This window comes from Macaca nemestrina, chromosome 17 (genome assembly GCF_043159975.1).
Source record: "Macaca nemestrina isolate mMacNem1 chromosome 17, mMacNem.hap1, whole genome shotgun sequence".
NCBI lineage: Eukaryota > Metazoa > Chordata > Mammalia > Primates > Cercopithecidae > Macaca > Macaca nemestrina.
The window spans coordinates 45260774-45286895 of NC_092141.1; the positions used below are offsets into that span (position 1 = coordinate 45260774).

General features: G+C 51.4%; 1 protein-coding gene across 2 annotated transcripts; it reads left to right on the forward strand.

Annotated features, from left to right (window-relative positions):
- The first annotated feature begins 14017 nt into the window (after window positions 1-14017).
- LOC139359576 (TBC1 domain family member 3B-like) lies at window positions 14018-25084 on the forward strand. 2 transcript variants are annotated; one of them, XM_071082778.1, is made up of 15 exons: window positions 15282-15395; window positions 15551-15623; window positions 15786-15868; window positions 17159-17198; window positions 17684-17764; window positions 18217-18324; window positions 18653-18762; window positions 19994-20042; window positions 20567-20687; window positions 21398-21492; window positions 21842-21907; window positions 22378-22477; window positions 22842-22994; window positions 23974-24335; window positions 24516-25084. In XM_071082778.1, the coding sequence occupies exons 1-15, from the start codon at window positions 15349-15351 to the stop codon at window positions 24768-24770; spliced, it is 1743 nt and encodes a 580-aa protein (XP_070938879.1). In that variant the 5' UTR covers window positions 15282-15348; the 3' UTR covers window positions 24771-25084. The 2 variants fall into 2 exon arrangements, with proteins under 2 accessions (XP_070938878.1, XP_070938879.1); XM_071082777.1 differs by lacking the exon at window positions 15282-15395 and adding an exon at window positions 14018-14127 and having other exon boundaries at window positions 23974-24660.
- The last annotated feature ends 1038 nt before the right edge of the window (window positions 25085-26122 follow it).

A 26122-nucleotide genomic window follows, 5' to 3' on the forward strand; every position in this document is an offset into this window, starting at 1 on the left:
GACTCAAACTGCAGGGCTCAAGTGATCCTCCCACCTCAGCCTCCCAAGTAGCTGGGACCACAGGCGTGCACCACCACGCCTGGCTAACGTTTTGATTTTTGTAGCTCAAGGTCTCCCTGTATTGCCCAGGCTGGTGTCAAACTCCTGGGCTCATGTGATCCTCCTGCCTCGGCCTCCCAAAGTTCTAGGACTGCAGGTGGGAAGCACAGCACCTGGCCAGTTTTCGTAATATTCTTCACCCAGATAGGAAAATTTTACTTTCTCTTTTTCTTTGTATGGGTCTCTCTTTCCTCAGAGAATGTTTCTTCCTCTCTTCCTGCCCAGATGTGTACTTTATTTTCTTTACATCTGGCCCCAGCTTCCTTCCTTTTAACACAAATTTCTGTTTCTCTCCTCTTTTATCCTTACATGAAACAGCTGATGGCCCAGGTATTCATTCCTGAAACATTCCAGGAGTAACTTGGAGTGTTAATTTTTCTTTTCTTTTCTTCTTTTCTTTTCTTTTGTTTTCTTTTCTTTCGAGATGGAGTCTCGCTCTGTCACCCAGATTGGAGTGCAGTGGCGTGATCTCGGCTCACTGCAACTTCTGCCTCCTGGGTTCAAGTAATTCTCCTGCCTCAGCATCCCCAGTAGCTAGGATTATAGGCATGTGCCACCACACCTGGCTAATTTTTCTATTTTTAGTAGAGATGGGATTTCACCCTGTTGGCCAGGCTGGCTGGTCTCAAACTCCTGAACTTGTGATCTGCCTGCTTTGGCCTCCCAAAGTGCTGGAATTACAGGCATGAGCCCCGCGCCCAGCCACGCCTGAGTTTTTAAAAAGATCCAGGTGTTTATCTGGGATGTCAGCCCCTGTTTCCTTTTACTGTTTTTAACGTGACTGCTAAAAATTTTAAACTACACATATGGCTCACGTTATATTTCCATTGGACCTTGCTGCTCTGAACTAACAGATGAGGACCATAACTCTGGCTTTAAAAATTATGTAATATGGCCCGGCACAAGCCTGTAAACCCAGGAATTTAGGGGAACTTGGCCGGGCACTGTGGCTCATGCCTGTAATCCCAGTACTTTGGAAGGCCGAGGCAGGCAGATCACTAGAGGTCAGGAGTTTGAAACCAGCCTGGCCAACATAGTGAAACCCCGTCTCTACTAAAAATGCAAGACGATTATCCAGGCCTGGTGGTGGACGCCTGTAATCCCAGCTACTTGGGAGGCTGAGGCAGGAGAATCACTTGAACCCGGCGGGTGGAGGTTGCAGTGAGCCAAGATCACACCCCTTCACTCCAGCCTGGGCAAAAGAACAAGACTCCATCTCAAAAAAAAAAAAGAAAAGAAAAAAAAAAAAGGAATGCATTGGCCAGATTAATGGCTAATAATAGCTTCACACCTAAAGCCATGTTAATCTGCTCTAACAAAAATACCATCGGTTGAAACTGGAAGGTGGAGGTTGCAGTGAGCCAAGATCGCACCACTGCACTCCAATCTGGGCAACAAGAGCAAAACTCTGTCTAAAAAAAAAAAAAAAAAAATTAGCCAGACATGGTGGCACACACCTGTAGTCCCAGCTACTCGGGAGGCTGAGGTGGATCACTTGAGCTTGGGAAGCAGAGGTTGCAGTGAGCCGAGATGGTGCCGCTGTACTCCAGCCTGGACAACAGAGCAAGACTGTCTCAAAGAAACAAGAAAACCAAACCAAACCAAAACAACAACAAACCTCCTAGCAGCAGGGAACTGGAATGGGAAACTGATGGGAGAGAATAGACTGGAGAGGAATTTGAGAGTTTCAAAGGCAATAGTAATTATATTAATATAAGGACTTGAGAATTGGATGGCTGTTTCTTCTGGCTCTTGCTGCATTGGAGGAAGACATGAAAGGCTGACGGTGATTAATCGCCTGTAAGTTGAAGTGTGAAAACCAGAGGCCCTCCTTGGCAGCATATAGAGACTCATCGCCTGCAATGGGAGAGCAGAAAAGGCTGAGGAACAGGACCAGGCCTTCATTATAAGAGCAGCAAAGTTCCAAAGAAGGCTGTGTTCTCTATCACGTTCAGGTCCAGTATACACCAAAGGAGCTGCAGGACCCCGATCACAGATTCCAGCAGGCGTCAGGAAAGTACATCTGGCACTGTATCTTGAGGGTGGTGGATCAAGGAGCACTGAATAAATTTGGATAACAGAGTTTATCAATGTGGGACCAATAGCCCATGATACAAAATGTAACAACTATTGAAGATCCCAGGAGATGGTGCTATTAAGCTGCTCGGTTGCCTCCCAAAGTTTGGGAAAAGCAACCGTCCATTGTAAGTGAAGTAGAAACGCTAGAACTGTCATGGACCATGGTGGAGGAAGGGATCAAAAGGTTGAGTGCGGTGGGCACATTAGAGTGGATATTCTGCATAATGCCAGCCTACCATGACATGGGAGGGTCTAGAGGGTACTCTATTTACAAAGTAATAAGGAATGCGCTGACTGAGGGGCACTGGCATTGTTGGGAAACTCACCGAGGCTGTTACATATGGGTCAGTGTTCATGGTAGCAAATGCTGCCACAGTACGGGCAGGATCCTGTCAGGGACTAGCATTTAACCCTCAGATGCAAGCTGGGCACACTTAGCACAATGAGTGACACCAGGGAGGATCAGATTCAAGGAGAGCTATGGAGAAAATTAACAAGAATATGAATTTTTGGCTGGGCATGGTGGCTCACGCCTGTAATCTCAGCACTCTGGGAGACCGAAGTGGGCAGATCATGAGGTCAGGAGATCGAGACCATCCAGGCCAACATGGTGAAACCCTGTCTCTACTAAAAATACAGAAATGAGCTGGGTGTGGTGGCGCATGCTTGTAATCCAGCTACTCAAGAGGCTACGGTAGGAGAATCACTTGAACCTGGGAGGCAGAGGGTGCAGTGAGTCGAGATTGCGTCACTGCACTCCATCCTGGCAACAGAGTGAGAATCCATCTCAAAAAAAAAAAAAGTAATTAATTTAATTGTAGCATTTAACAAAAATGCCATCTCACATCAGTGGGGAAAAGATGTACTATTCAATAAAAGAATAAATCCAGTGATGGAATCAGGTGATGGTGGAGCAATTGGAACGCCATCAGGATGTAAACTGGAGCCATGGTTCGTATCACACTCCCAAATCACTCCAATGAATCAAACAGAAAAAGTGAAACAATAAAAGTGCCAGACGGAAACAAAAAAGAACATTATGTTCCCATGGTAAGATCGATGGAGCAGCCAAAAAGCCAATTGTTCAATCTGCACAACCAGAAGAAATCAAAGATGGGTGATGAGGAGTTTGAGCGTAGTCATCCCAATAACCCAGAACCCAGAACCTGACTGAAGGAGAGAGTCGGTTTCCAGGAAGAAGTGCCACAGCAAATGTATATGATCGTGATTCCCCCAATCCTTCTCCAAGGAAACCGATGGCCATTTCCTCAGGAAAGGGTAATTCCCAGCCTTTTTGAGGGCTATTGGATATAAGGCCTGAGTTCACACTGATGCCTGGAGACTCAAAGCTTCATTGTGGTCTCCCTGTTAAAGTGGGAGTATATTGGGGCTAGGTAATAAATGGAGCCTTTGACCCAGGTCTAGTTCGCAGGGAGTCCAAAGACCCACCTGATTTTCCATCTCCAGATGTATAATGCAATGTAATATGACATGGAAATACTTGGGCGTTGGAAGAACCACCTCTGCTCCCCATCATTGCTGTCAGGGACTAGGATTTTGCCCTCCTTAAAAGCCATTAGTCTGTTATTGTTTCATGTTTGCTGGTTGAATACAAGACTCTTGCGTCAGAGACAAAGGACTTTATCAGACCACAGCAAGCAGTATCAGGGTCATGTCTGCATCCGTTCACCTTGCCCCCAGTTCCCACAGAGGCGATGCAGAAGATCCAGATTGATGCCTATACATAAAGTGGGTTGTGTTACAGGGGAAAATTCACTGAGTTTAGGGAATCCACCATTTTTTTTCCTTCAACTTTTGTTTTAAGTTCCAGGGTACATGTGCAGGATGTGCAGGTTTGTTACAAAGGGAAACGCGTGCCATGGTGGTTTGCTGCCCAGATCAACCTATCACCTGGGTATGAAACCCACCATCCATTAGTTGTTTTTCCTGATACTCTCCCTCCCCAAAACCTCTCCAACAGGCCCCAGTGTGTGGTGTTCCCCACCATGTTTCCTGTGTTCTCATTCTTCAACTCCCACTTAGAAATGAGAGCATGCTATGTTTGGTTTTCTGTTCCCGTGTTAGTTTTCTGAGGACAACGGTTTCCAGCTCCATCCATGTCCCTGCAAAGGACATGATTGCATTCCTTTTTATGGGAATCCACTGTTTCTTTTTCTTTCCCCTCCCTCCCTCCCTCACTTCCTTCTCTCTCTCTCTTTGTTTCTTTTCTTTCTTTCTTTTGAGACAGAGTCTCACTCTGTCACCCAGGCTGGAGTCCAGTGGCTCAATCTCAGCTCGCTGCAACCTCTGCCTCCCTGGTTCAAGCAATTCTCCTGCCTCAGCCTCCTGAGTAGCTGGGATTACAGACACCCACCACCACACCCAGCTAATTTTTGTATTTTCGGTAGAGACGGGGTTTCACCATGTTGGTCAGGCTGGTCTCAAATTGCTAACCTCATGATCTGCCTGCCTCGGCCTCCCAAAGTGCTGAGATTACAGGCATGAGCCACCGGGCCTGGCCGGAAATCTACTATTTTTATAAGCAGTATGCAAGTCTACTCTTTGTCCTGGAAGGAGATGTTAGCTCATCTCTCAAGGTTCATTGCTGTGTGTACAACACTGAGAAATCTAAGTAGAGAGAAGTCAAGGTCTTGTCTTCCCAGCGTATTAGTAAGAATGTGCAGGGATACTCAGAATCCAGGGTAGATGGCTTCTCCCAATAATTTCTTTAGACTGTAAAATTACGGCCATCATAGTGGAGAAGGCCAAGTAGAAACCTCTGAAACTACTCCCTCCTCCTCCATCCAAGAGAGTAAATAAAAGACAGTATGACACTCCAGGGAACACAGCAGAGATTAAAGCCACCTTTGAAGACTTCATGAATGCAGGAGTCATGTTTTCCCCACTTAATTCTGACCTTAACCAGAATGCAATGGTCCATTATAAGTGGAGTAGAAATGGTAGAAATGCAGGAACTTCAGTTCCTGAAGGATGTGGCAAACTCATCCAAGGAATAGCCCCAGTTGTGCTTGCTGGGTTACAAATGGTATTTTTGTTACAGCAGATTAACATGGCTTTAGGTGTGTGCTATTGTTAGCCATTAATCTGGCCAATGCATTTTTTTTTTTTTTTTTTTTTTTTTTTGAGATGGAGTCTTGCTCTTTTGCCCAGACTGGAGTGAAGGGATGTGATCTTGGCTCACTGCAACCTCTACCCCCCAGGTTCAAGTGATTCTCCTGCCTCAGCCTCCTGAGTAGGTGGGATTAAAGGTGCCTGCTACCATGCCTGGTCAATTTCTGTATTTTTACTAGAGACAGGGTGTTGCAGGAAGTCAAAGACCCCGAACAGAGGGACCTGCTGAAGCCGTGACAGTAGGACATAAATTGTGATGATTTCATGGACGTTTATCACTTTCCCAATCAATACTCTTATAATGTCCTATGCCTGTCTTTAATCTCTTAATCCCATCATCTTCATAAGCTGAGGATGTACGTCACTTCAGGACCCTGTGACGATTGTGTTAACTGCACAAATTGTTCATAAAGAACGTGTGTTTGAACAATATGAAATCTGGGCCCCTTGCAAAAAGAACAGGGAACAAGGGAGATAACCATTAGGTCGGACTGCCTGGGAGCCGGACGGAACAGAGCCATATTTCTGTTATTATCGATAACGGGTAAGAGAAATATTGCTGAATTCTTTTCCCAGTAAGGAATATTAATAATTAGCAGCCCTGGGAAAAGAATGCATTCCCAGGGCGGGTCTCTAAAATGGCCACCCTAGGAGTGTCTGCCTTATGCAGCTGTAGATAGGGATGAAACACGCCCTAGTCTCCTGCAGCGCCCCCAGGCTTGCTAGGATTAGGAAATTCCAGCCAGGCGAATTCTATTCAGACCGGTTCTCTGCTCGTGAACCCTGTTAAGATGTTTATCAATGACAATGCGTGCACAGCGGGGTATGGAAGTTCATTAGTGATTCTAGTTTCGCCGTGACCTTGTGATCTCGCCCTGACCTTCTGCCTTGTGATCTTTTGTTGCCCTTGAAGCGTGTGATCTCTGTGACCCACACCCTATTCATACACTCCCTCCCCTTTGAAAATTGCTAATAAAAACTTGATGGTGTTACAGTTCAGGGGGCAACACAGAATCTGCCGACATGTGATGTCTCCCCAGGACAGCCAGCTTTAAAATTTCTCTCTTTTGTACTCTTTCCCTTTATTTCTCAGACTAGCTGGCACTTAGGGAAAATAGAAAGGAACTTACGTTGAAATATTGGAGGCTGGTTTCCCCTGATAATGGGGTTTTGTCATGTTGGCCAGGTTGGTCTTGAACTCCTGACCTCAGGCGATCGACCCACCTCAGCCTCCCAAAATGCTAGGATTACAGGCATGAGCCACCACACCTGGCTGCATTCTTATCCATTCCTAACTGGAAGAAGTTTACATTCATGTGGGATGCACAACAGTACAGATTTACAGTCCTGCCCTGGGGTTGTGTTAACTCTCTTGCATTCTGTAGAAACACATTCTGAAAGGACCTTGACCATCTGAACACCCCAGAATATGACACTGGCCCACTATATCAATGACACGATGTTATTTGGACCAGATGAGCAAGAAATACAAATACTTGTTGGAGGCCTGGGTAAGACATGTGTTCCAGAGGCTTCTACAAAGATCCAGGGGCCTGCCACACTCGTGAAGTTTTAGTGGCTTCAGGCATAGTGGGATATCTCCTTCCAAAGGAAAGGTCAAATTATTCCATCTTGCACTTCCCACCACTAAGAAGCAAGCATAATGCCTACCAGGCCTCCTTGGGCTCTGGTGGCAGCATATTCCCCACTTAGGAACACTGCTTTAAACCTTACCAAGTGACAAGGAACTCTACCAGCATTGTGTGAGGCCTAGGACAGGAAAGGGCTACATAGTGGTTTCTGGTTACAGGAGAAGCAGTCCTGCTTCTTGGGCTATGCGACCCATTCTATCATATGGTTTTAGAGGCGAGATCAGCCTGGCCAACATAGCAAAACCTCGTCTGTACTGAAAATAAAAAAATTAGCCGGGTGTGGTGGCACACACCTGTAATCTTAGCTACTTGGGAGGCTGAGACAGAATGGTTTGAACCCTGGAGGCGGCGGTTGCAGTGAGCTGAGATGGTGCCACTGCACTCCAGCCTGGGTGACAGAGCAAGACTCTGTCTCCAAAAAAAAAAAAAGAAAAGAAAATGCATTGACCAGGCACAGTGGCTCACACCTGTAATCCCAGCACTTTGGGAGGCTGAGGCAGGCGGATCACAAGGTCAGGAGGTCGAGACCATCCTTGCTAACATAGTGAAACCCCGTCTCTACTAAATATGCAAAAAAATGAGCCAGGCTTGGTGGTGGGTGCCTGTAGTCCCAGCTGCTTGGGAAGCTGAGGCAGGAGAATGCCATGAAACCAGGAGGACGAGCTTGCAGTGAGCCAAGATCGTGCCACTGCACTCCAGCCTGGGCAACAGAGCGAGACTCCATCTCAAAACAAACAAACAAAAAAAGGAAGCAAACTGGGTATGTGCCGTTAGAGGTGGTGTATGTTTTCAGCATTATAAATGAATAGAAATGAGTGGCAAAAGTTTCTTTGGTCCATAGATTTGTGGTATCTTACCTAGCTTTGGATCTCTTCCACTAAAGGGATTGCCTGTTGAACGTTGTTAGGAATGAAAGCACTGAAGGCAAACTGCCTGGGTTTGAATTTTGTTCTGTCCCTTGCACCCTGCCTGAGTTCAAATCCTAGCTGGTAGTAAGTTCTTTTAAGGGGATGATCTTTGAGAAAATGTTTTAGCTCCTGTTTTCCCAAGTAAATGGACACAATAGTTGCTACCTTGTGAAGGATTCATGTAATTGACCAGCGCTTACCCAGTAGCATCAGTGTTCAGTTTTAGTCATTGGTGATTCTGTATTTGGACTGTGAGGGGGTGTTGGGGTGGGGGGTGGTGTGTGTGTGTGTGTTTAGCAGATAATTGCATGCAGAAAGGAAAAATACTTTTGATAACGGAGAGGCAGCTTTTCTCTGCTTTTGTGTCAAAAGGGAAGAAGGGAGTTGGGAGAGGGAAAGGAATTCTGTTCAATACTAAGCTCCCTTCCTCAAAATCAGAGGTAGATAGAATGTGTAATAATTTACAGAATTTCTAGACTTCAATAATCTGATTTTTTAAATTTTATTTTTATTTTTTCAGGTTGAGACTGAGGTAAAGTTAATCTGAGGCGACGTTCTGGATGTACTGAACAGACACCTCATTCCAGCAGCTACCACTGGCAAGTCCAAGGTTTTCTATTATGAAATGTAGGTTCTACACTAACAATTAACAAGTGTACTTCAATAATTTTAGAAACTCTCAGGAATAATTGACTTTGTTTCTTTTTTATTTCTGAGACATTTCATACTATTTTCCTTATTAAATGTAACCAAAAATCCCACTGAAATTAAGTGAGGAGCCTCTAAATATCGACAAAATTATCACTTGATAGACTAGAATTAAACAAGCAGGTGGTTCCAAGAAATGGCACAAGAGTATTAATCGTAAAATAAACTTTCTACATGAAACATTCAGCCAGCACTGTGCAATGTGTGGCCGTTTGAGGGAGGGGAATGAGATAGGTCCCATGAAAGCAAAAGAATATAAATAAAGCAAAACCTAATGCAGTTTTATAACAGCCTGACCATCTTTTTATTCCAACATCAACTATCCTTCTAACATTAAACAATTATTTTTAAATAAAAGTTGGAAACCTACATAGAAGAAAGTCATGATTCTAAAAAGGCCAACTTTTAATCTTACATTTTCCTTTCTACTATAGAACCTACATTTCACAATAGAAAACCTTGCTGCTGGAATGAGGTGTCTGGCCAGTGCATCCAAAACGTCGCCACAGATTAACTTTAGCTGTCTCAACCTGAAAAAATAAAAAATAAATTGTAAAAAATCAGAGTGTTTCAGTCTAGAAATTCTGTGAATTATTACACATTCTATGTACCTCTGGTTTTGTGGAAGAGAGCTTGTATTAAAGAGAATTCCTATCCCTGTCCAAACTCCCTTCTTCTCTTTTGACACAAAAGCAGAGAAAAGCTGCCTCTGGGTTATCAAAAGTATCTTTTTCTTTTCTGCCTGCAATTAAGTGCTACAGGCACACACCACCTCCCACCCCAAAACCGCCTCACAGTCCAACTACAGAACCACCAATGACTAAAACTGAACACTGATGCTACTTGGTAAATGCTGGTCAATTACATGAATCCTTCACAAGGTAGCAGCTATTGTGTACAATGACTTGGGAAAACAGGAGCTCCACATTTGCTCAAAGATCATCCCCTTAAAAGAACTTAACAAGCAGAGCTAGGATTAGAACTCAGGCAGGCTGAGAAGGCTAAAAATTTCCCAAAGTTTTAAGTTCTGTCTCTAAGTCATTCCTCTTTTCTTTCATTTTCCTAGAAACATTCAAGAGAATGAAGGTACTCCTTCAATACTTTGCTTAGATATTTCTTCTGCTAAATTTCAGGTTCATCACTCGCAAGCTCTGCCTTCCAGAAAACACTAGGAGCACAATGCAGCCAAGTTCTTTGTCACTTTATGGCAAACATCACCTTTCCTCCAGTTTCCAATAACGTGTTCTTCATTGCCATCTGAGACTTCATCTGAATGATTTTTCCCTTCCATATTTTTATTTATTTAAGAGACTGAGTCTCCCTATGTTGGCCAGGTTGGTCTTGAAGTCTCATCCTCAAGCGATCCTCCTGTCTTGGCCTCCCAAAGGGCTAAGATTCCAGACATGAGACACCAGGCCCGACCCCCTCCATAGGCTACCGACATTCTTTACGGCTCTCGTCTTCTGAGCCCTCACCAGAGTCACCCTTAACCAAGAGTCACAGGGAGAAGACGGCCACCCACACAGCAAGAGACAGGCCTGGAACAGAGCCTTCCTGCACCGCCTCAGAGGGACCCACCCTGCTGACACCTTGATGGTGGACTCATGGCCTCCAGGATTGGGAGACAGTAACATTCTGTTGTTGAGGGTGCCCAGTCTGTGGTCCTGTAAAGCAGCCCTAGGAAACTAGCGCAGCCTGTTAGCCCACAGATGGTGGAGAGATGGAATGAAATAATAATAGAAATAAAGCACACAATAAATGTAATGGGCTTGAATCATCTCCGCATCATTCCTTCCCCTTCTCCCGGGTCCATGGAAGAGTTGTCTTCAAGAACCCTGGTCTCTGGTGCCAAAAAGTTCGGGGAACGCTGGTGTAAATGTTTCTAAAAATAGTTAAGCAACATAGGTTTACCTGCTACAAATAATGCAGATTTAATGCTAATAAAAATGGGTGCAAATGAAAACACTCTTTCTGTGGTCCAGGGAATCTTTACCATTCTATCAGAAGGACTTGCAGCTTGGAGCTGCAGCTGCCTTCCCACATCCTGTCCACTGTAAAGCCCTGCAACACACACACATGCACACACACATGCACACACGCACACACACATGCACACACACACGCACATACGCATGCACATACGCACACACAGATACACGCACACAGATACACATACATAAATACATTCACATGCACAAACCTGTGCACACACATGCACATACATACATACACATGCATATACCTACACACACACACAGACACACACACACCCTGTGCTTCATGCCCTCACTAGAGTGGCCAGGGAGGGAATGCGTGTTTTTAGGAGAAATGAAGACAACTCAGGCCCCTCATTCTCCTGGTGATTGCACAAGTGCCTTCTCTGCAGACCATGCTTCAGTGCCTTTCTTGGTTCTCCCTCTTACTGAAAGAGAGAAGTAGAGACCCCTACCCCATCAGCCACCACCTCCACCCCTAGGCTGCCCCAGGCCCAGGTTCCAGAAGTCTCCCAGGATCCAGGAACTAAGGGCAACCACTGGGTTCCACAGCCGCTAGTCCAGGGGTCAGGCGCCTCTCTGCGAGCTGACAAACCTTGGCTCTCATGCCCCACACCAAGCCAGCCACACCGCCGTCCCCCCACCAGCATTATTACTGCCTCCTGATGTTAGCCCTGACAACCCTACTTGCTGATAATCTTGCCCCTCACACGCTGGTTCAGGCAAGCCCAAAGGCCAGCATCCTCCACCCACCCTTCCTGGGGGCCACTCTACTTTCTGCTTGCCCAGATGTCTTCACCTGGCTTTACCAAGCTAGAACAAATAACAGGGATGAGCCCCCGGCCTCTACCGGGAAGATTTGCCAAAATGCTCTCCATTTAGAAGGAGGAACAGTGATGGGGCCTACGAATGACCCCAGGATTGTCACCCAAGCAACAAGAAAGGCAAGGAGCCCAGTTTCCTGCCCTTACCCTGGGAGGATGTGGCCAGGGCACCACAAGGCCCTGGAGAGGCATGGGTAGGAGAGCAGATCCAACCTCTTCTTGAGGAAGCAGCCACCATCCCAGGAAGCAGCAGATGGGGGCGCACAGGCAGAGCCCCCGGTGCTGTAGAGCAGGCCCAGCAGATCTGTACTCAGCCTCAGCCCCGGGGAGCTGCAAGACAGGCTGAGACCCGGATAGGTTTGGATCTGTGTCCCAACCCAAAACTCATCCCTCCTGTGTCAAGGGAGGAACCTGGTGGGAGGGGATTGGATCCGGGGACAGTTTCCCCCGTGCTGCTCCCCTGAGAGTGAGGGAGTCCTCAGGAGAGCTGATGGTTTCAAACTGCGGCACTTCCTCGTTCTCCACTCACTCCCTCCTGCCGCCTTGTGAAGAAGGTGTCGCTTCCCCTTCGCCTTCCGCCATAATTGTAAGTTCCCTGAACTGTGAGTCAATTAAACCTCTTTCCTTTATAAACTACTCAGTCTCAAGTATTTCTTTTTTTTTTTTTTAACAGAGTTTGAATCTGGTCACCGAGGCTGGAGTGCAATGGCACCATCTAGGCTCACTGCAACCTCTGCCTTCCAGGTTCAAGGGATTCTCCTGCCTCAGCCTCCCGAAGTAGGTGGGATTACAGGCGCCAGCCACCACGCCCAGCTAGCTTTTTTTGTATTTTTAGTTGAGACGGAGTTTCACCATGTTGGCCAGGCTGGTCTTGAACTCCTGACCTCAGGTGATCCACCTCTCGGCCTCCCAAAGTACTGAGATTACAGGTGTGAACCACCACGCCCGGCCTCAAGTATTTCTTTACAGCAGTGTAAATACAAACTAAAAGCCCTTCCCTGAGGTGCCTTCTGCTTAGGCAACCAGCTGCCCCATGCTCCTCCTCTGCCCCCTGGTCTTTCTGTTCCCCTCATGAGGGCCAAGTGATAAACAGGGCCAGCCCCAGCCCCATCCTACTGCAGCCCATGTGGCTGCTGGAGAGGCCGAGCTCCTTTCCTCACCCCAAGGGGCCCTGATATGCTCTTTGGATCCTGGAGGAAACTGACCCCTTATTCTCACAGTGGTGCCACTTCTTCCAAGACCTCAAACCTGGACAACGTGAGACGGTCTTTTTAAAGGTCTCCACTTGCTAGGGCTGTCACTCGGACAGCACTAGAGGGTGGTGCCAATGGATGAATGGATGGATGGATGGATGGACAGTAGTCCAGGGATGATGTCCCTGTCTGTACTTGAACTGGGCCCTTCCTCCAATGAGCAGCCTTCCTGAGCGAGTTTATACAATTGTCCCTTGGTATCCATGGAGGATTAATTCTAGGGTCCCGGGGATGCCAAAATCCATGGATGCTCAAGTCCCTGATATAACATGGCCTAGTATTTACATAAAAGCTATGCACATCCTCCAATAGACATAGACCATTACTAGATTATTTATGATATGTAATACAATGCAGATGCTACATAAATGGTTGTGATACTGTATTCTTTAGGTAATGATGACAAGAACAAAGTCTGCACATGTTCAGTAGAGACATAATCATCCAATTTATTTTCTGAATATTTTCCCTCTGCTGTTGCTGAACCCACAGATGCATAGCTCCCGGATATGAGGGCCAAGTGTGCTTTGAGAGTAGGGTGGGTGAGGTTGCTAATGAGTACAGGGGAGCAGGTGTCGATCAGAGGTCCCTGCATTGGGGCATCTGGACGCCCTATCTCCGGACTTGAGACTCCGTTTGAATGACACAGGCAGACTCAGCCCCGGTCAAAGGTCACCCCTTGGAGCTTCATTTTATCCCAAACTCTTTCTGAACCCTGGAATTTGGCATCCCCTAGGCCCTGGCAGGAAGGACAGATGAACAAGATTTTAGATAACGTGTCTGGAATAGAGTGAGGCCCTACTGTGTGCCTGGCACTTTCCCCATAGGATCCTCTAGCTAGAACATTCAAGGGTCATGGAGAGAAATACCCAGTTAAAATATCAGAAATTTAAAAAAAGATACCATTAGAGACACGAAAAAACCATTAAGTAATAGTATTAGCATTTGTGTTCTGAGATTCAACAGCACTGGTCACTTCCCTCCACCCTTAAGTGTATCCCAGACCACCCTGGGAGAGGAGGGCTGAGGTTAGGGAACACCCGTGGATGCTCTGATACTGGTCCTCGGCCTTGGGGGTGACAGTGATGAGGAACTGGGTGCACACATGAGTGGGGCAGCCAGGCCTGGCCAGAGAAGGCACACACACGTGTACAGATGTGTTTACCCATGTACAGGTGTGCATGCACGCACACAAACACATTGCAGGCAGGCATGTGGCCACCTCAGGCAGCGGAGGACCCCATCTCTGGGCCCTGCTGACCCGGGCAAGGCCCCACTGTGATGCGTGCCATGACCTCACAATGTCACTGGTGCTTAGCACCAATCCGCTCTCAGGCCTGCCTCTGTGTTCTACGGCAGTTACACGTGCACAGTGGTATCAGCTACACACGCACAGTGGTATCTGGGAACAGTTTTGTGGTCTCAAAGGTTTTCTACCTGAGAGGCATAACGCAGGCCAACTGATTCATCAGAATCAGGTGAGTGCGACCTGCTCTCTTCCCTCCAGGCTGACTTGGGGACAGGGGCTATGCTGTGGGTGGTGTTGGCCTCTGGGCAGCTACCGAGGAGGGTCATCCCTGAGCACTCACCGGTCACCCGTTCTACACTGCCAGTGTAGACGATTGGATCTTTCGTCCTCATAGTGGCTTCATAGAGTGAGTGCCATTCCCTAGTGTAGCCATTCGACAGGTGAGACGTCTGGGGTCAGAGAGGCGGTAACCGGCCTGGGAATCCAGACAGGACCGTGGGTTTTGCTCTCAGCCCTGCAGTGCGCTGTGCTGGAATTCAGGCCTGAACCCTGTGACTTCCCTGCCCTAGATCCCAAGTCTTCCCAGGTTTCCCATCCCGATGGGGCAGAACCTGGCCCTGGCAGAGCAACTGGGATAGATCCACTGTGGGTGGGGGGGATAGGAGGGTCCTCAGAACACCTCTGTGCCCTAAACTGGGTCCTGATGGTGGCTGTGGGCCTCACTGAACACACATGGTCCCTTGTCCTGGGGAACCTTCTGCCTTGGGTAACTGTGGAAAATGAAGGAGCCCTGGAGGGCTGGCTGGGGGGAGACCATCTTCCCTTCTGTTCAAAGGGGTCCAGGCACTGGGGTTCTCCCCACGTATTTCTTGCTCTGTCTGGTCCTCTCGAGGCCTCGCCCTCCTTTTTCCCCAAGTGTTCCCAGGAGGGACGGTCCATCCAGGTGTTCTCCAGGACCAAGGACCCACTGTCCTTCCTCAGTGACATGGGAAAATGATGCCCCCTCCTGTAGGGACACCTCAGAATGGTGGAGTCCAGTCCCTCCCCGAGTGAGGGTTTCCCCTAGCACAATAGATCATTTTCATCCCCCAAACCGAACACCCTCCTGCTCAACTGGCATTATTCCTAAAGTGGCTTCTCTGTTCAGACTGAAGGGCCATGGGAGCCAATGTGATGAGTGGAGAAGAACAGAGCAGTCAGGAGAGATCTTGTTCCCTGTAGAAAACTGGGCATCTCTGTGGTCCCTGAGCATCCCAGGAGGCCGATTGTATAGCGACCTCTGGTCGCTGACCTCAGTCTCCCTCCACATCCCTGGAATAGCCCATCATGGGCCTTTCACCCTTGGCAGGTGGACACTATTCAACCTGCTGGGACAGGTGTGTCCCCATTTCATGGCAATTGGGGATGACGGGATTCTCTGTCCAGGTCCCACTGTCCTCAAGTCCTTGGGATGATGCCCACCCTGCTTGGGACTGGAGACTCCAGACACTTATGCAGGTGTGGGACACTAGGTCTGGCACCTTTTTACCTGGGGAAGGTGATGGAATCGGGGTTACATGGCCAGCCAGCATCTGGGAGGCTGGCGAGAACGGTTCAGGTGTTCTCCGAAACTCTCAAGTACAAGGTAACTTTTAGATGATTTTGTCTCACAGGATGATAATCATAGAGGATGCAGATAGTTTGCGGGCACAGGAGCGAGAGAACATCATCATGAACTATGAGAAGGTACAGGTCGGTCTGCTCCTTGGAGGGAGGCCTCTTCCAGTGCGCCCTGGTCAAAGGGTCCTGGGCTCCCTAGGAGCACAGAGTGGGCACAAGTGGCTACTACCCCCAGGCCCTTGCACCCTTTGCCTTGGACCCCTCACCAAGCCTCCCTCTGGGTTACAGGGACACCGAGCTGGGCTGCCAGACGACATGAGGCCTGAGCCTGTTGGAATCTACAACAACATTGATCGCTTTGGGATTATGCAGTGAGTCCTCTGTGCTCCCCTCACCCCTGAAGCACCTGTCTCAGCTCAGGGATGGGTTTGCTTTTAGAAAGGCCTTTCCGAGGCAGGACTGTCTCACCGGGTCAGGCCAACCTGCTTTCCAGGGTCAGAACTCCTCTCTGGCTCCCCTGCAGGTCCAGCCCCAGGTTGCTGTTAGGCCAGAGGTGTGGGGCCCATCTAGGGAACGGGTGGGAATGGAGACTGGGCTAGGTCAGGCCCCTGGACTCTCAGCAGTTCTGTCCCCAAGTCAGCACAAGAGGAGCAGGGCAACCTGAGGGTCTGGCCATGTCTACTTGGAAACAACCCCAGTGAAATCCAAGGGTTCTGGCTACAGGGTGAGGGGGCACCTGGCCTAGCCTCAGGGCTGTTGTCCAGCAGGTCTCTGAGGGCCCACGGGCCCCTGTCCTCCCTCATTTCCCTAGAGCTACAGCCCTCACTGTCCCCATGGAGAAGGGGGAACGGCATGAGAACAATGGGATCGGTGGCCCTAGGAGAATGGAGGAGAAGATGGGCAGGGACCTGTTATGGGCATCTCACCGTGGGGCCAGGGAGGCAGCCGGGCTTGTGGCTACAGACCCTGGGTCTGGTGCTGGGAAAGGAGCTGGGGCCACGTAAGAGGAGCCCAGCCAGGAGTCCATCCCTTAGGGATCATAGGATGCAGAGACAGAGGATGCCGGGGGAGGTAGGGTGGGAGGGAGCTGATGAGCTGTGCCACTTCTGAAACGCAGGGTGTGTGGGTCAGGTGCAGGGAGAGGCAGGTGGAAGCTGGGAGTCAGAACCTGCCAGGGCCTTGGGGCTGTCAAGTGGGATGGGCCCCTGGTACACCAGGAGTACACCGGGCAGGTCTCAGGGCAGGCTCCCTTGACCCTGGTGGGGTGATGTGGTCACTCCCTGAGGGACTCCTGTGAGGGCCCTGTCGCCCACCCTGGGCGGCCCCCATCCCGTCTCAGGCCTGACCTTGCTCAGCTCCAGCAGAAAGCACCACCTCCAGTCCAGGACAAGCAGCCCCATTGTGCGGCCTGACCGCCCCCCACGCCAGGGGCCCCAGTTACTCTGGCCAGGCTGGACCCGCACTCCTTCTTCTCCTAGCACCTGCCCCTCCTGGGAGTCAACCCCACAGGAAGCCCTTTGTCCTCCCTTCCCTGTGTCTTTTCCTGGACTGAGCCCTGAGCTAGATAGGGACAGAGCCTGTCCTTTCTGGGGGATGGCTCCCAGTCTAGGGCAGCTCCAGGCCCTGTGCAGGTCGTCAGTTCTGCCTGGGTTTTCTTACAGTGAGACAGAGCTGCCTCCTGCCACTGCTCGGGAGGCTAAGGTAAGAGCCTGATGCATGGGGAGGGGGCTGGACCAGGGATGTGGGGACTGGGCGGGTGGTTGTTGAGGCAGAGGAGGCAGCTGGCCTGGGCGGTGGCAGGTGAGGACAACACGATGTCCCTGGGAGGGGCAGCACTCCCTGCTGGACCTGACCCCAGGTTGCTATAACTTTGGCAGCTTGATAAGATTCCAAAGTGAGAACCACAGTTGTGGCTTAGGGATGGCTGTCCTGTGTCAGGACCCCACCTAGAGGCTGGGACCTGACCTAAGACTGCTGTGTCTGTGGCCTGAGGATGGCACGTCCTGGGGTCCCAAAGCCAGCCCACTGGTGCTCATTTGCTCAAAGGCTCTCAGCCCTTAGAGTCTGCCCTTCCCTGACTCCCTCCAGCTGAGTCCACCAGGGCTCCAGAGCCCAAGACCCAGCATCCACGGGCGGCTCTGGGAAGCCTGGCAGCTTCCCTAACTCCAACATTCCTCATTTGACAGCAAATGCGGCGGGAGATAACACAAAAGAGCAAGTGGATGGAAATGCTGCGACAATGGGAGACATATAAGAACAGTAAAAAGGTAATGTGTGGAGGGAGAGGCCCCCAGAACCACTTTCTGCAGAGACAGGGGACAGGCACCCCTGGCTATGGCCTGGCGCCATCAGCCTCTCAGAGGGCGGGTGGCACACTGTCCTCACCCAGAGGACTGCGGGCCTGGTCGGTGGTTGGCCTGCCTATTTATGCAAGCGTCACCTTGCTGGGAGGGAATCTGAATCTAGGACTGGAAACACCCAGAGCTCAAGGCTAGGGATGCCCTGGTGACCTAAAGGAAGGAAAAGGTTCAGATCAGAGTCCCGACTCTGAGTGCCCATCCACTCTTTCAATCCTGGGAAGGGAGACTGTGTCCCAGCTTAATGTCACTTCTAATGAGGAATCATGGGGCCAAAACCAACCATTTCCAGAATCCTCGGGCTCTGCTCCTCACTGGGGTCGCCCCGTGGCCTGTGACACCAGGTTGTTTTCTGCCCACAGCTGATAGATCGAGTATATAAGGGCATTCCCATGAACTTCAGGGGCCAAGTGTGGTCGGTCCTGCTGAACATACAGGAAGTCAAGTGGAAAAACCCCAGAACATACAAGGTACGCTCAGCCAGAGCACAACAAACAGGACAGGCCGTGTCAGGAGCCCAGGTCTCCAGCTGGAGGGAGCATTAAGCCCAGCCTGGGGGGTGGGTGGGATGGTCAGATGCACATCCTGGGCACGGACGGTGACATAGTCACCACAGACAAACTCGGCTCTGGTGACCCTCTCCAGCTTCAGTAACAAGCCAAAAAGCAGCTTTGTGCACAAGGAAACCTTCCTGCTTCCCTTCCTTCCGGAGTGCTGACTGTGGGCCGACTGCCATTTGGGGCAGGGAGTCTTCCATCTGTTCTGAGGCTGCTTCCTCCTGTTGGCCCTGCCCTACAGGTCATGAAGGAGAAGGGCAAGAGGTCATCTAAACACATCCACCAGATCGATGTGGACGTGAGCAGGACATTAAGGACTCACATCTTCTTCAGGGATCGCTACGGAGCCAAGTAAGCCTATGGGAACCACAGGGTCTCAGCAGACATGGAGTGAACGAAAGGGATGGGGGCTTCCCCGGAGAAGAGGCCAGGGTCACCTAGGAGGGATGACAGAGCTGCCAAGACCTCCCCTGACCCAGGGAGCAGCTGGCACCATGAACTGAGCACCTGGTTCCAAGCCCTGGGCCAGACTGGAGCATGTGGGGCCAGAAATGAGGAGGACCCTGTGGAGACAGAAGGCAGCAAACAAAATCATGCACAATGGTGAAAGGTGCTCTCCCTGACCCACGGGGACCCATGGTAGGACCCACGGGAGGGTGGCAGGATGGAGGGCCCATGAGCCTCTCCAGGCAACACTGACAGCACCAAATGCTGGGGCAACTAGGGGTCCTGGAAACTGTCATCCTTGTCTGCTGGGAACATGACATGGCACAGCCACTTTGGCAGCCAGTTTGGCAGCGACTCACAAAGCTCAATGGACTTGAACCACGTGTCCCCAAAGTATCACAAATATTGAACCCACTGATTTGAAAACTGATGTCCACATGAAACCTGCATGCCACATCCACTGCTTGATTCCTCGTCACTCACACAAGGAGCCTTCGGGGACAGTCTTCAACATGGGAATGGGGAGAGCAAGGCTGGTTCTCTCTCCAAACGGAAGACTCAGTGAGAAAAGGGAAGGAGCCAGTGATGCCCGCACGAACGTGGGTGGATCCTAGATGCATTTTGCTGAGGGAAAGAAGCCAGACCCAATAAGCTATCACGTAGGATTCCCATTCCTGGGCCATTCTGGAAAAGGCCAAACCATAGGGACTGACAAGCAGTCTGGGTGGCCGGGGGCTGAGGGATCAGGGAGAGGCCGGGTGCATAGGGGCCACCCTGGAGACTTGGAAGATGAAGGAGTTGCTTCAGGAGGGGCTGGAGCAGTAGCCAGGATACTGCCCATTGGTTTAGAACCACGGAGGAACTGTACATCCAAAGACTGAGCTGGCGTGTGTGCAAATTGAAAAAAAAAAAATTATTCAGAGTGAAAAGGATCAGACAAGTCACTGTACAACTGCATGTCACAGATGTGGATTTTCCTGAAACATTCCTCAAAGTCAAAGACCCTGAAGAGCTCACTGCTTATCTGGTGAATCATCTGAACCTGAAATGGGATTTGTTGTTAGGCTTTGTAGACAAACTGAAACTAACGGCATCTGCACAAAACAAACAAAAGCCACCTTTCTCTGTTTCCTAGGCAGCGGGAACTATTCTACATCCTCCTGGCATATTTGGAGTATAACCCGGTGAGTATTCCCAGCAGTGATGTTTCCAGGCAGTATTTCCCTGTTCACAGGAGTGGGTGTCTGGTGGGGTGCTCTCGCTTCTTTTAAAGTTAGTATTTGTGAGCCACCAGGATATAGGAGGTAGAACTCCAGATCACTGCTGGCATAAACCTCCAAGCAAGGGGATGGTCTCAAGGAGTCAAGCTGAGACACAAAGGAGTCGGGGCCTGGACTCCTGGTGTCACCTGGGTCTGACCACCACTTCAAAGAACAAGAAATGATGCCCTCCCCCTGGGGCTGCCCCAAAGCCCAGGAGCTTGGCAGGGTCACACGCAGGACGGTGCCATCAGGAGACATTTTGGACAAAGTGCCGAAGTGCCTGATGGACTTGGCTCTTGTCATGAAATGAATTTGCACCCTGAGGAAGCCTCTTCTTCAGAGGAAGCCTCCCCAGTCACCTCTACCCTCTCCAATGACATGAGTCCTCCCAAGAGACCTCAGTCCTCCCAGGTGATGTCCTTTCACGGTGACTCTGGCTCTTGCAGGAGGTGGGCTACTGCAGGGACCTGAGCCACATCGCGGCCTTGTTTCTCCTTTATCTGCCTGAGGAGGATGCATTCTGGGCACTGGTGCAGCTGCTGGCCAGTGAGAGGCACTCCCTGCAAGGTAGGTGGACAGCTGCCCATGGGACCTCATACGGCCAGACCCAGGGATGGCCACCCTGGCCAGGTGATCTCAGCTTTCAGCCAAGACACCTTCCTTGTGTAGGCAGCTCCTTGGGAGTCTTCAGGGTGTCTTTGCTGAGGGTCCCACAGGAGTCCGTGGCTGACCCCCAAAGCCCAAGTCAGATGCCTTTCATCCCCATCAGCGGAGGGCATCTCATCCTCCCCGTGGCCACCCTCTGTGTCCTGCTGCCACGCCCTCTGGCTCTGATTCTGTGTAGCTGACTCTCCACCCCCAGAGTCCTCCTGCCCTCCAGCTGCCCAGGCTCGTGCTGCCCTTGGTGCCCACAAATGGGCCGACCAAGCCCAGGTGGCAGCATCTCCCCATCCCGTGTCCCCTGGCCCGACCCCACTTCCAGGAGACGACCAGGAAGCCCAGCACCCACCCTGTTCTGGCCGCCATGTGGTGGCCTTAAGTCAAGCTTGCCCTTTGTGCACCCTGGTCCAGGAGGCCTCTAGGGAAACCTGCAGCCAGACTCCAGGGGATGTTCCTGACCCACCTCCCCAGGGTAAAGGCTGCATGGTGAGGTCACCAGATGGGAGGGTGAAAGGCCTTGCGGTTTGGGGGCCTCTCCAGCTGCCCAGCTCTTCCAGCTGATGACTCCACATCTTGGGGAAAGGGTCTGATTTCATGATGGACTGGGGGTTTCTCAGGATTCCACAGCCCAAATGGCGGGACAGTCCAGGGGCTCCAAGACCATCAGGAGCATGTGGTCCCCGCATCACAACCCAAGACCATGTGGCGTCTGGTGAGTTTATGGCGTCTGGTGAGCAAGCTTGGGCTCTTCTCCAGAGGCCCTGCATCCCGTGGCGCTGGTGACTGGCTGAGTCCCAGCCACTGGCTGACCTGGGATGTCGGGTTCTCCATGGGCCGGGAGTTGGTCTATAAGACAGAGGCACAGGGATGGGGGCCCAGTTCCAGCAGAGCAGGGCAAAGGGCAGTGTGTCCACCGGGAGTGTGGGAAGGGGACGGTGTTGTGGGGAGCCCTGGACATGGCCCATTGTTCTGCACTAAGGGAAGGGTCTTCAGAGGCCCTGGAAGAGGGAGGATTTTAGGGCAGCCCAGGGGGCCCTGAGCACCTCTGTTCCTCCCGTCAGGACAAGGAAGGTCTTTTCACGCAGAGTTCCTCATTAGGCTGGCTTCTCCAGATGTTGAATGACGGGGTAAGAAGGCACAGGGAGACCCTGGCTCAGGGACCCTCCTTGCCCTGCAGTGCCCTGCTTCCCCAGCCCGGGGCTCTGGCTCACCCACAGCCCACAGGAGGCTCCGCCCACAGGGGGGCCCTCACAGGACACCCAAGCAAAACCCTCTGCCCAAGAGGGGTCATCCCAGGGCAATGACTGGCGCTCAGGACCAGCCTTACAGGCAGACTGGGCCAAGACCTGATTTGGGAGGGATCAGGGAAGCCTCAAGCCCTGGGCAAGTCCCTCTCTCCAGGAGCCACACCCCCACTCCAATGAGTGCCCCCCATGAGGAGCTGCAAGACCTTGTCTGACCCAGCGCCCTGGAGGACTCAGGAAACCCTCATGGAGAAGATCACTGACTCTGGGGACAGAAGCCCCACTGGGCTCAGTTCGAGCCACCAGCCCCAGCCTGGAAGGGCTACAGTCTCCCACACCTGCTATCCCCACAGATCTCTCTTGGGCTCATCCTGCGCCTATGGGACGTGTATTTGCTGGAAGGAGAACAGGTGTTGATGCCGATGACAAGCATTGCCTTTAAAGTTCAGAGGAGTAAGTCTACATGTGCCCAGTGGGGCCTGGGGAGCCCTGGAGTCAAGGCCCCGACTTACCCAAGGGCAACTTCCTCACACTGTCCTCATGATCCTCTGTTCTGGCCCAGAGGGAGGTCTGGGTGGGCTGGGCAGGGCCCAGTGACACCGAGCCCGTCCCCCACATGACCCAGATGAAAGTCAGGAGTGTTGTGAGCACTTCCCTACCCACTTCCCACGGCCACAGTCTCCTGTGCACATCTGAACCCCTGGGGTGGCCACAAAAGATTCCCGCATCGCCTAGTGGGAGACTGAAGTGGCCATGGGGTATCAGCTGTGCCCCCTCCCAGGGAACTCTCCTGGCCTGATGTCCACCCTGTCCCTAGAGCGCCTCATGAAGACATCCAGGTGTGGCCTGTGGACACGGTTTCGGAACCAGTTCTTCCATACCTGGGAGTTGGATGATGACTCTGTGCTCAAGCATCTTAGGGCCTCTATGAAGAAACTAACAAGGAAGCAAGGGGACCTGTCACCCCCAGGTGGGCTCCAGTGCCATGTCCCCTCCCATGTCACCCTCTGGGGCAGTTAATAATGGGAGAGTCCCCGAGACCCGCAACCCTACTACCTGGGCCTTCCTCTTCACCTTTTCTTCCTCCTCTTCCTCCTGGACTCTAAGAAAGTACAGGAGGCCCACCGGTCCTCAGGGCATGCGCTCAGTGCGTGTGTACTGGATGTGTTGTGCCGACAGGAGGAGGATGTGGGCAAGACCCTCCAACAAGCCCCCTCCCACATTCCACAGTGTCTCTGTCTCCCCATCACAAGGCTGTCAAGGGCACTAAAGAAGCCAGACCCATTTGTGGATAACCCCAGGCCTCCCTGCAAGCACCCACAGCCTCAGACAGCAGCAGAGGCCCCTCACTGCTGCACGCTCCTCCAAGGTTGCCAGGACAACCAGCCTTGAGCCAGGGAGACAAGGGAATCGGGTGTCCCTGACCCCAGAGCATTCAGGGAGAGGGCACAGGCTGCACCCCAGGCGAGAGCCAGAGCCAAGAATTCAGGCAGATGTGGGAACGGTCAGTCCTGGCATGGACTGGGCAGCCCAGGAAGGCAGAGGGTGACCCACCTCCAGGTCCCGTCACCCACTGTGGAGATGGGTCCCCATGTGAGGTGACAAGGGGCTGTGTGGCATCCAAGTTCCCTCCCACCTGAGTTCTCACTGGGGGCTGTATCCCTGGTCCAACAGCCCTGGGACGAGGGTGTGTGGTAGGAATCCCCCAGCCAGTCCGAACCCTGGGGGCAGTCCTAGGAGCTACCTGTCATGCCCTGACAGCTTCCCCATGCCAGGTGGCACACACCCCTCCCTCTGGGATCAGCAGACTACAGGCGTGTCCTCAGTGTCAGGCCCCGGGGGCCCCACACAGACCCCGAGGACTCCAGAGACCCAGGCAGGTGGGGCCCAGCCGGGAAAGGCCTGCATAGGCTCATTAGAGACGCTGACCATGTCTGTTTTCCTTTCAGCCAAACCCAAGCAAGGGTCCTCAACACCCAGGCCTGTGCTGGCTTCACATGGCAGGATGACCCTCCGCAAGGGGGACAGACAGGCCCCTCCAGGCCCACCAGCCCGGTTCCAGCGGCCCATTTGGCTAGTTTCCCCACCATGGGCACCTCGTTATTCCACATCCTGTCCTGGTGGGGCTGTCCGGGAAGACACCTACCCTGTGGGCACTTGGGGTGTGCCCAGCCCAGCCCCGGCTCAGGAAAGATCTCAGGGTTCCTGGAGATTCCTGGAGTGGAACTCGATGCCCCGGCTCCCGACGGACGTGGATGTAGGGGGCCCTTGGTTCCCCCATTATGATTTCGAACAGAGCTGTTGGGTGCGTGTCCCTTCTGAATGTGTCCTGGACAGCCCCGGGACTGTGGGACAGGGCCAGCTCGAGAAGCCCACGGGGACCCTGACACCAGGCCCTGCCCAGGCCCATCAGGACTGAGGGAGGCAAGGAGGTAAACCACTACAACAGGGCACCCCATCTGCGGACAAGAGACTTGCACCCAATTTCTAGAATGGCACCGTACCCCAGGAAGACCAGCTGGCCACCTGCTGGCAGGTGGAACACCCTGTGGAGGGGGTGAGATTGATTTTCACTGCACTGAGCCACAGTGTGGACATGGACTTCCAGCCCTGCACTGCACCCAGCACTGATTCCAACCAGGACACCCCCGTCGCAGCTAGGGACGAGCAGCAGCGCGCTCCCACCTCAGGGCCTTGCCTCTGCCGCCTCTACTTGGAAAATTCTCAGTTCCCTCCAGGCTTCTAGAAGCATCTAGGGCAGGGCTCATGGCTGGATAACTTCCTGAGGCTTAACAACCCAAGCAAACTTCACGGCCTCATTTTATTTTTTGTTAAACTTATGAAAATTTATTAAGAAAGTGTGCAGCTCGAAAGACCTTCACAGATGGGACACACCAGCCCCCAGATCACAAAGCCAACCATGCCCAGCCCCTCCCAGCACCCCCAGCCGTGTGACCAGCTTTCTGAATTCCCACAACACCGTGTGCCTGCCTTTGTATTTTCAACTCATAGACGGTTAACCCCTTCATGTTTTAAAATAAATGTTTTCTGTTGAAATTATTTTAGCTATAAAAGATTGAAAAGGCACTACAGTGGCCTCCTATACCTTCCATCCAGCTGCCCCTAATAATGACGTTTTGCAGTACCATGGCACATAAGAAATTTAGACTGGGTGTGATGGCTCACACCTGTAATCCCAGCAATTTGAGAGGTGGAGGCAGGACGTTCAGGTTCACTTGAGTCTAGAAGTCTGGGACCAGCCTGGAAAACACAGGTGGACCCTGTCTCTAGAGAAAAGTCAAAGAAATTAGCCAGTCATGGTGGCATGTGCCTATAGTCCCACCTAGTCAGGAGGCTGAGGCAGAACTGCTGGAGCCCATGAGTTCCAGAACGCAGTGAGCTATGACTGCACCACTGCACTACAGCCTGGGTGACCGGGTGAGACTTCCCCTCTTAAAAAAAATTAGTAATTTAACGTGGGTATAATCCTATTAACTAAATAATAATGTGAACTATTATCTAAGGTTATTAAGGCTGGAATCATCTCATTTTTGCCTAACTTCTCATACCTGTCCCAAGATCCCACTTCAGACTCACTCTCTGCCTTCAGCTCATGTCTCCTCAGCTTCCTCCAGATGGTCCAGCAAACACACACCTGGGCTGAATGGTAGAGCTGATTGCTCGTACACAAGGGGAGACCTGTGGGCAGGGGTTTTCAAACTTATACAGCAAATGAGTTTTCCATGGTGTTCTGGAAAGCGCCCTTTGAGAAACACTTTGACAGTGAATCCAGGCTCCATTATCCATCAGCTGCTCTAGTGAATTTTGTGGAAGCTCAGTGAACACCTGCTCTGCAGGGTGCATGTGAAAGAGGTGAGGATGAGTAAGCTGCAGATAAAGAAGACAGGACACAGGGGGTCTGTCGTAGCTCTGTCCCCTGCCTTCAGCACTGATGGATCCAATCCAACTCTTAGGGAATGGTGGCCACCTGCTGGGCCAGCTCCAGGCTCTGAGGATCTGAGAGTGAGTGACGCAGAGCCAGGCTTTGCCCTTGGGGAACTCTCCAGCATACACCTCCCTCTACCCTCCCAGCGCCCT